The 10,262-nt window shown below is 41.4% G+C and overlaps 1 protein-coding gene across 1 annotated transcript; it reads left to right on the top strand.

Annotated features, from left to right (window-relative positions):
* Positions 1-3,549: 3,549 nt before the first annotated feature.
* On the top strand, positions 3,550-6,993 carry LOC309969114 (RE1-silencing transcription factor-like; the record flags this gene model as incomplete). The annotated part of the gene is given in 6 exon segments (XM_082850689.1): positions 3,550-3,636; positions 3,757-3,847; positions 3,929-5,782; positions 5,785-5,909; positions 5,912-5,935; positions 5,937-6,993. Coding segments are annotated over 6 exon segments (3,102 nt in total). The 3' UTR covers positions 6,858-6,993.
* Positions 6,994-10,262: the final 3,269 nt, after the last annotated feature.

Below are 10,262 nucleotides of genomic sequence, written 5' to 3' on the forward strand. Positions count from 1 at the left end.
ATAAAAGGATCAATACAAGGAGAAGATATTACGCTTGTCAACACATATGCACCCAATATAGAAGCACCCAAATACATAAAACAAATACTGACAGACATAAAAGGAGAAACTGACAGAAATACAATAACAGTAGGAGACTTTAACACTCCACTCATATCAATGGACAGATCTTCGAAACGAGATCCTAATGCACCAGAGATAGTAAATGATAGAATAGAACTGTTAGACCTAATTGATATTTTCAGGACATTACATCCACCAAAAAGCAGAATGTACATTCTTTTCAAGTGCACATGGAATATTCTCTAGGACTAACCACGTACTAAGGCACAAAACAAGCCTCAACAAACGTAAGAGAATAGAAATGATTTCAGCCATCTTTTCTGACTACAACGGCATGAAACTAGAAATCAACCACAGAAAAAGAAGCGAGAAGAAAAATAATTATATGGAGCCTAAACAACACAATACTAAAAAATCCAGGGGGTCAAAGATGAAATCAAAGAAGACATTTAAAAATACATTGAGGGAAATGACAATGAAAACACAACAATACAAATTCTATGAGATGCAGCAAAAGCAGTTCTTAGAGGGAAGTGCATAGCAATACAGGCCTTCTTTAAGAAACAAGAAAAACCTCAAATAAACAACCTAACCCACTACCTAAAAGAATGAGAAAAACCTAAAGTCAGCACAAGGAAGGAGATAATAAAGAACAGGGAGGAAATAAATAAAATAGAGATTTTTTAAAAATAGAAAAAAATCAATAAAATCAAGAGTTGGTTCTTTGAAAGGGTAAGCAAAATTGACAAAACTCTGGCCAAGCTCACCAAAAAGAAAAGAGAGAAGACCTAAATAAACAAAGTAAGAAATGAAAGAGGAGAAATTACAACTGATACTGAAGAAATAAAAAAAAAAACATAAGAGAATATTCTGAGCAATTATATGCCAACAAATTTGACAATCTAGAAGAAATCGACAACTTTCTAGAAACATACAGCCCACTAAAATAGAATCAAGAAGAAAGAGATAACTTGAATAGACTGATCACTAGAAGTGAAATAGAAGACGCAATTTAAAAAAATCCCTACAAACAAAATTCCAGGACCAGATAGCTTCACAGGTAAATTCCACCAAACATACCAAGAAGAACTTACACCCATCTTTCTCAGACTCTTCCAAAAGATCGAAGAGGAAGGAACACTCTCAAAGACATTCTATGAAGCCACCATCACCCTGATACCAAAACCAGACAAAGAGGGACTTCCCTGGTGATTCAGTGGTTAAGAATCTGCCTACCAATGCAGGGGACATAGGTTGAATCCCTGGTTCGGGAAGTGCCCACATGCCACGGAGCAACTAAGCCCATGTGCCACAATTACTGAGCCTGCACTCTATAGCCCGCGAGCCACAACTACTGAGCCCGTGCACCACAGATAATGAAGCCCGCGTGCCTAGAGCCTGTGCTCTGCAACAAGAGAAGCCACAGCAATGAGAAGGCTGCTCACCACAACAAAGAGTAGCCCCTGCTTGCCGCAGCTAGAGAAGGCCTGCACGCAACAACAAATACTCAACACAGCCAAAAATAAATAAATATCTTTAAAATTAAAAAAAAAACCCAAAGACACTACCAAAAAAGAAAATTACAGTTCAATATCTTTGCTGAATACAGATGCAAAAACTCTCAACAAAATATTAGCAAACTGAATCCAACAACACATAAAAAAGATCATACACCATGACCACGTTGGAATCATCCCAGGGTCATAAGGATGGTTCATCATACTCAAATCAATCAATGTAATACACCACAACAACCAAAGAAAGGACAAAAACCACATGATCATCTCAGATGCAGCACAAGCATTTGATAAAATTCAACATCCATTCATGATAAAAACCCCTATGAAAATGGGTATAGAGGGAACATATCTCAGCATAACAAAAGCTATCCATGACAAACCCACAGCCAATATAATACACAGTGAAAAGCTGAAAGCCTTCCTGCTGAATCTAGAACAAGACAAGGATGCCCACTCTTATCACTTCTCTTCAACACAGTATTGGAAGTCCTAGTCACACCAATCAGACAAGAAAAAGAAATAAAAGGTATTCAAATTGGTAGGGAAGAGGTAAAATTGTCATTATATGCAGATGACATGATACTATATAAAGAAAACCCTAAAGATTCCACACAAAAACTGCTAGAACTGATCAAATTCAGCAAGGTAGCAGGATACAACAATGACTATTAACATACAGAAATTGGTTGAGTTTCTTTACACTAACAATGAAATATCAGAAAGGGAATGTAAACAATCCCTTTCAAAACTGCATCAAGGGCTTCCCTGGTGGCACAGTGGTTGGGAGTCCGCCTGCCGATGCAGGGGACACGGGTTCGTGCCCCGGCCCAGGAAGATCCCACATGCTGCAGAGTGGCTGGGCCCGTGAGCCATGGCCGCTGAGCCTGTGCGTCCGGAGCCTGTGCTCCTCAATGGGAGAGGCCACAAAAGTGAGAGGCCCGTGTACAGCAAAAAAAAAAACCCCAAAAAACTGCATCAAGGGCTTCCCTGGTGGCGCAGTGGTTGAGAGTCCGCCTGCCGATGCAGGGGACACGGGTTCATGCCCCAGTCCGGGAGGATCCCACATGCCGCGGAGTGGCTGGGCCCGTGAACCATGACCGCTGAGCCTGCGCATCCGGAGCCTGTGCTCCACAACAGGAGAAGCCACAACAGTGAGAGGCCTGCATACCACAAAAAAAAAAAAAAAAAAAAAAAACCTGCATCAAGTTGCACTATACAAAATTAACACACAGAAATCTCTTGCATTTCTATACACTAACAATGAAAGATCAGAAAGAGAAATTAAGGAAATGATCCCATTTACCACTGCATCAAAAAAATAAAATAACTAGGAATAAATCTACCTAAGGAGGTAAAAGACTTATATTCAGAAAACTATAAGATGTTGATGAAAGAAACTGAAGATGACACAGATGGAAAAATATACCATATCAATATTGTCAAAAAGACTATACTACCCAAGGCAATCTACAGATTGAATGCAATCTGTTTTAAATTACCAGTGGCATTTTCCACAGAACTAGAACCAAAAAATTTTAAATATGTATGGAAACACTAAAGACCCTGAATAGACAAAGCAATCTGGAGAAAGAAAAATGGAGCTAGAGGAATCAGACGCCCTGACTTCAGACTATACTACAAAGCTACAATCATCAAAACAGTATGGTACTGGCATAAAAACAGACATATAGATCAATGGAACAGGATAGAAAGCCCAGAAATAAAGCCACACTCCTATAGTCAATTAATTTACAAAAAGGAGGCAAGAATATACAATGGAGAAAAGATAGTCTCTTCAATAAATGGGGCTGGGAAAACTGGACAGCTACATGTAAAAGAATGAAACTAGAACATTCTCTAACACCATACACAAAAATAAACTCAAAATGGGGGGGGGCGTGTCCCGGGGGGTGGCGGCGGCGGCGGCGCCGCGGGCCGGGTGCACGGCGCAGCCTTCTGTGCTGGAATGTGCGGCTCCCGAGAGCTCACGGCGCAGGAGCAGAGCAAGCGCCGCCGAGGTCCGGGGCCCCAGGCGGCAGCGGCGGCCGGGACTGTAGGGCAAGAGCCGGAGGCCTGAACATTCTCTGCAGCCCCTCTCCTGGGTCTTCGCGGGCCTCGACTGCCCCAGCGTCCAACTTTTCCGCCCTCTCCCTCCCCTCCCCCGAAACTCCAGCAACAAAGAAAAGTAGTCCGAGAAGGAGCGGCGACGCGGGTCTTCACCCCTCCTCGCCCAGGAAGGCTGCCCAGGGAAAGGTTCAGGACGAGTGTGGCGGCAACTGGTGTGTCAGTGGTGCAGTGAGCGGGCCAAGCCGAGAGGAAGCGAGAGCTCCCGAGTTTGCAAAGAGCTGCTTTGTGTTTGAACACCGTTATGGCCACCCAGGTAATGGGGCAGTCTTCCGGAGGAGGAGGTCTGTTCACCGGCAGTGGCACCATGGGCATGGCCTTGCCTAACGACATGTATGACTTGCCTGATCTCTCCAGAGCTGAACTGGCTGCGCCTCAGCTCATCATGTTGGCAAATGTGGCCTTAACTGGGGAAGTAAACGGCGGCTGCTGTGATTACCTGGTTGGCGAAGAAAGACAGATGGCAGAACTGATGCCTGTTGGGGATAATAACTTTTCAGATAGTGATGGAGAAGGACTTGAGGAGTCTCCTGAGGTAAAAGGCGAGCCCAGTGGGCTGGAAAACATGGAACTGGAGAGTTTGGAACTCAGTGTTGTGCAACCGCGGCCTGTGTTTGAGGTGTCAGCTGCCTCAGAACCGTACAGCACAAATAAAGATCTTCCTCGGGAAACACCTGTAGCAGAGGACAAATGCAAGAACTTGAAGACCAAGCCCTTTCGCTGTAAACCATGCCAGTATGAAGCAGAATCTGAAGAACAGTTTGTGCATCACATCCGAGTTCATAGTGCCAAGAAATTTTTTGTGGAGGAAAGTGCAGAGAAGCAAGCCAAAGCCAGGGAATGTGGCTCTTCCACTGGGGAAGAGGGAGATTTCTCCAAGGGCCCCATTCGCTGTGACAGCTGTGGCTACAATACCAATCGCTATGATCACTATACTGCTCACCTGAAACACCACACCCGAGCCGGGGACAATGAGCGAGTCTACAAGTGCGTCATTTGCACGTACACCACAGTAAGCGAATATCACTGGAGGAAACACTTGAGAAACCATTTTCCAAGGAAAGTATACACATGTGGAAAATGCAACTATTTTTCAGACAGAAAAAACAATTATGTTCAGCATGTTCGAACACATACAGGAGAACGTCCGTATAAATGTGAGCTTTGTCCTTATTCAAGTTCTCAGAAAACTCATCTAACCAGACATATGCGTACTCATTCAGGTGAGAAGCCATTTAAGTGTGACCAGTGCAGTTATGCGGCCTCTAATCAACATGAAGTAAGCCGTCACGCAAGACAGGTTCACAATGGGCCTAAACCTCTTCACTGCCCACACTGTGACTACAAAACAGCAGATAGAAGTAACTTCAAAAAACACGTGGAGCTACATGTTAATCCACGGCAGTTCAACTGCCCTGTATGCGACTGCGCAGCTTCCAAGAAGTGTAATCTGCAGTATCATTTCAAATCTAAGCATCCTACTTGTCCTAGTAAGACCATGGATGTGTCAAAAGTGAAGCTAAAGAAAACCAAAAAGCGAGAGGCTGACTTGCCTGATAACAAAATCACCAATGAGAAAACAGAAACAGAGCAGACAAAAATGAAGGGGGATGTGACTGGGAAGAAAAACGAGAGGTCTGTAAAAGTGGAGAAAAAAGATAATGTTTCAAAAGAGAAAAAGCCTTGTAGTAATGCCTCAAGCCAAGTGACTACCAGAACTCGCAAATCGGCACTGGAAGCTAAAGAGACGGATGTGCACCCAGGAAATAATGCAGAAAAAAGCTGTAAAAGCAAGAAAAGCAAAAGGAAGACAGAAGCTGAAGCCCGTTCCTTACAAGAACCTGTGAATGATGAGGAACCTGTGACAAAAAAGAAAAAGAAGGCAGAAAGCAAATCCAGAAATAGTCAGCAAGTGCCGAAGGGTGACAGCAAAGTAGAGGAGAATAAAAAGCAAAGTAGTTGCATGAAAAACAGTGCAAAGAAGAACACTCTGAGAAGTAAATCATGTAAAAAAAGCGGCAAGCCTGCTCAGAGGAGGCCCGCTCAGATAGAGCCTCCTCCTCCCATGGAGTCTGCTGAGGGGGGCCTGTTCAGACGGAGCCTCCTCCCGCCGCCCCCCCATCTCCTCCTCCTCCCCTTGCCCCCGAGCGGCATGCTGAGGTCGAGGTTGTTCAGACGGAGCGGCCGCCTCCTCCTCCCCCTCCCCCCCATCTCCTCCTCCACCTCTTCCCCCCGGGGGGGCATGCTGAGGTCAAGGTTGTTCAGAAGGGGCCTGTTCATGCGGAGCCTCCTCCTCCCGTGGAGCCAGATAATGGCAAGGAAGAGTCCAACATGCAGAGTGAAATGGCGCAGAAGGAGCAAGTCCTTATTGAAGTTGGCTTAGTGCCTGTTAAAGACAGGCAGCTTCTAAAGCAAAGTGCCGGTGCACAGGATCTCTTACCACCATCACCACCTCTGCCAAAGGAAGACTTAAAAGAGGAAGAGTCAGAAGACCAAAAATTAGCCCCTGCAGGCGAAGGACATAAAGAAGCTCCTCTTCAAAAAGTGGAAGCAGAAGAAGCAGATAAGAGTCTAGCTGGTCTTGCTGCTGTTACCAAGGCATCTGCCAGTATTTCATCCTCTGAACAAAACTTGAATATGCCAGAGGGTGAAACTTCAGATGGTAAACATCAGGCTGACGCTATGCTTTGTGAAATGAAGATGGACGCTGATGAGAAGAAAACAGAGAATCCCCCCGGCAGACACTCGGCAGTTGAAGAACCAACTTCACCACCGCTTCTTCCTCTACCACTAGAAAAATGTGAAGCAGTGTCCACAGCTACTGTGGCATCACCTCCTGTCACCGTGGCAGTAAATGAGTCTCAGGAAATGGATGAAGACGAAGGCATCCACAGTCATGATGGAAGTGACCTAAGTGACAACATGTCAGAGGATAGTGATGACTCTGGATTGAATGGGGCTCGGCCAGTTCCACAAGAGACTAGTAGAAAAAATGGAAAGGAAGCCTTGGCAGTCAAAGTGGCCGAGGGAGATTTTGTTTGTATCTTCTGTGATCGTTCTTTTAGAAAGGAGAAAGATTACAGCAAACACCTCAATCGCCATTTGGTTAATGTATACTTTCTTGAAGAGGCAGCTCAAGGGCAGGAGTAAATAAACTTTGGGCAAGGCTTCAGTTCTTAGTTTGTAAGGTCTGTGACATTTTGTATTCATTTGTAGTAATAGACAACCTTTTGTTTTTAAAATTGCTTTAATTAGTATCCAATCTTGATTTTTAAGTGGCATTCTTTTCCTTAGGAATCCGTGTACCTAATGATGTACAAATTTTAGCAAATCCAAGGGAGTTAGTGTAATAAGCCAGCAGACATCTAAATCTATTAGCTTTTGCTTTTAATTGAACCCAGAAGGCCAAGGTGGTATTAGAGCATTCTATCGATTTGTTCAGTTATAATTTGTGAGTTTTTTCCTCATGTCTATCTTCCTGTTTCACCTTAGTTTATTCTTAGTTCCTTGTTTAGCGCTGTAAAAATTAGCATACTTAAATAGCAAATTACTTGAAGAATTTGCCTGCTTTATGTAAAGTTAGCACTTTAAAATTGTTTTAGAGATGAGAAGAGACATTTAAATTGAAGAGAAATTCTCCCAACAATGGATGTTATATCAGTCCAGGTATTTACTTCCTGAGTTTTGATCAGTATATGTGTTTTGTGTATGTCAATCGTCATAAAAAGTGGTTTTGGTGGGGGTTTTTTTTCGGTGCTTTAATGCCTTAAGATGTTGCACATTGTTGTTTTTAACCTATGCAGTTAAATTATTTCTAGAAATAGCTTTTGTGTTGTAACACTTTACATCTATATATGCATGTTTATTTTGACCTCTTTGGAGGGATGCTTAAGTCTTATTTGCAAAAGAGCAGTTTTCTTTTCCCCTGCTGCAATTGTCTTTTTTGCAGAATATTAGTCTGTTCAAATTTGTGAGCAAATGAAAGATGCCAGTTCAGTCCATTGATTTTGATTTTAACATCTTATATCTATGCCAGAATCTGTATTTCATATAAGTTATTTATTTTAAATTGATGTGGTGAATCACAGCTCTCAGTTTGAACTTTACAATAAATAAACCACTAGGCTCCAAAAAAAATAAAAAATAAAAATAAACTCAAAATGGATTAAAGGCCTAAATGTAAGACCAGATACCATAACACTCTTAGAGGAAAACACTCTTTGACATAAATTGCAGCAGTATCTTTTTGGTTCCACCTCCTAGAGTAATGAAAATAAAAACAAAAATAAACAAATGGAACCTAATGAAACTTAAAAGCTTTTGCAAAGCAAAGGAACCCATAAACAAGACGAAAAGACAATCCACAGAATAGGAGAAAATATTTGCAAATGATGCGACTGACAAGGGATTAATCTCCAAAATATACAAACAGTTCCTGCAGCTCTATGTTAAAAAAAAAAAAAACCCAAGCCAATCAAAAAATGGGCTGAAGGTCTAAATAGATATTTCTCCAAAGAAGACATACAGATGGCTGTAAAGCACATGAAAAGATGCTCAATATCATTAATTATTAGAGACATGCAAATCAAAACCACAATGAGGGGGATTTCCCAGGTGGTTCAGTGGTTAAGAATCCGCCTGCCAATGCAGAGGACATGGGTTTGATCCCTGGTCCAGGAAGATCCCACGTGCTGTGGAGCGACTAAGCCCATACACCACAACTACTGAGCCTGCGCTCTAGAGCCCATGAGCCACAACTACTGAGCCTACGCACCTAGAGGCTGTGCTCCGCAACAAGAGAAGCCACTGCAATGAGAAGCATGTGCAATGCAACGAAGAGTAGCCCCCACTTGCCACAACTAGAGACAGCTTGCATGCAGCAATGAAGACCCAACGTGGCCAAAAATAAATAAATAAAATTTTTAAAAAACACAACGAGGTATCACCTCACACCTGTCAGAATGGCCATCATTAAAAAGTCTACAAATAATAAATGCCGGAGAGGGTGTTGAGAAATGGGAACCCTCCTACACTGTTAGTGGGAATGTAAATTGGTACAACTATTATGGAAAACAGTATGTAGGTTCCTTAAAAAACTAAACATAGAACTACCATATGATCCAGCAATCCTACTCCTGTACATATATCCAGAGAAAACCGTAAGTCGAAAAGATACATGCACCCCAATGTTCATTGCAGCACTATTTACAATAGCCAGGACATGGAAGCAACCTAAATGTCCATCAACAGAGGAATGGATAAAGAAGATGTGGTACATATATACAATGGAATCATACTCAGACATAAAAAAAAGAATGAAATAATGCCATTTGCAGCTACATGGATGGACCTAGAGATTATCATACTAAGTGAAGTAAGTCAGACAGAGAAAGACAAATGTCATATGATATCACTTATATGAGGAATCTAAAAAGATGATACAAATGAACTTATTTACAAACCAGACTCTCAGACTTCAGAAACAAACTTGTGGTTATCAAAGATGAAAGGTGGGGGAAAGGATAAATTAGGAGTTTGGGATTAACATATACACACTACTATATATAAAATAGATAATCAACAAGGGCCTACTGTATAGCACAGGGAACTCTGCTCAATAATCTGTAACAACCTATATGGGAAAGAATCTGAAAAAAAAATGGATATATATATATAACTGAATCAGTTTGCTGTACACATCTGAAACTAACACAACACTGTAAATCAACTATAATCTAATATAAAATAAAAATTATATTAAAAAAAACTTAGGAATAAACCTCACCATGAGGTGAAAGACTTATATGCTGAGAACTACAAAACATTAATAAAGGAAACTGAAGATGATTCAAAGAAATGGAAAGATATCCCATGCTCTTGGATTGGAAGAATTAATATTGTTAAAATGGCCATACTACCCAAAGAAATTTACAGGTTTAATGCAATCCCTATCAAATTACCCATGACATTTCTTTAGAACTAGAACAGATAATCCTAAAATTTATATGGAAATGTAAAAGATCCAGAATTGCCTAAATAATCCTGAGGAAAAAGAACAATGCGGGAGGCATAACCCTCCCAGACTTCAGACAATACTACAAAGCTACACTAATCATAACATCATGGTACTGGCACAAAAGCAGACATAGATCAATGGAACAGAACAGAGAGCCCAGAAATAAACCCATATACCTATGAATAATTCATCTTCGACAAAGGAGGCAAGTATATACAATGGGGAAAAGACAGTGTCTTCAGCAAGTGGTGTTGAGAAACTTGGACAGCTGCATGTAAATCAATGAAGTTAGAACACACCCTCACACTGTACACAAAAATAAACTCAGAATGGCTTAAAGATGTAAATATAAGACAAGACACCATAAAACTGCTAGAAGAGAATATAGGCAAAACATTCTCTGACATAAATCGTACCAATATTTTCTTAGGTCAGTCTCCCAAAGCAATAGAAATAAAAGCAAAAATAAATAAATGGGACTTAATCAAGCTTATAAGCTTTTGCACAGCAAAGGAAACCATAAACAAAATGAAAAGACA

The sequence above is a fragment of the Leucopleurus acutus genome (assembly GCF_964270905.1).
Source record: "Leucopleurus acutus genome assembly, chromosome: 11".
NCBI classification, from domain to species: domain Eukaryota; kingdom Metazoa; phylum Chordata; class Mammalia; order Artiodactyla; family Delphinidae; genus Leucopleurus; species Leucopleurus acutus.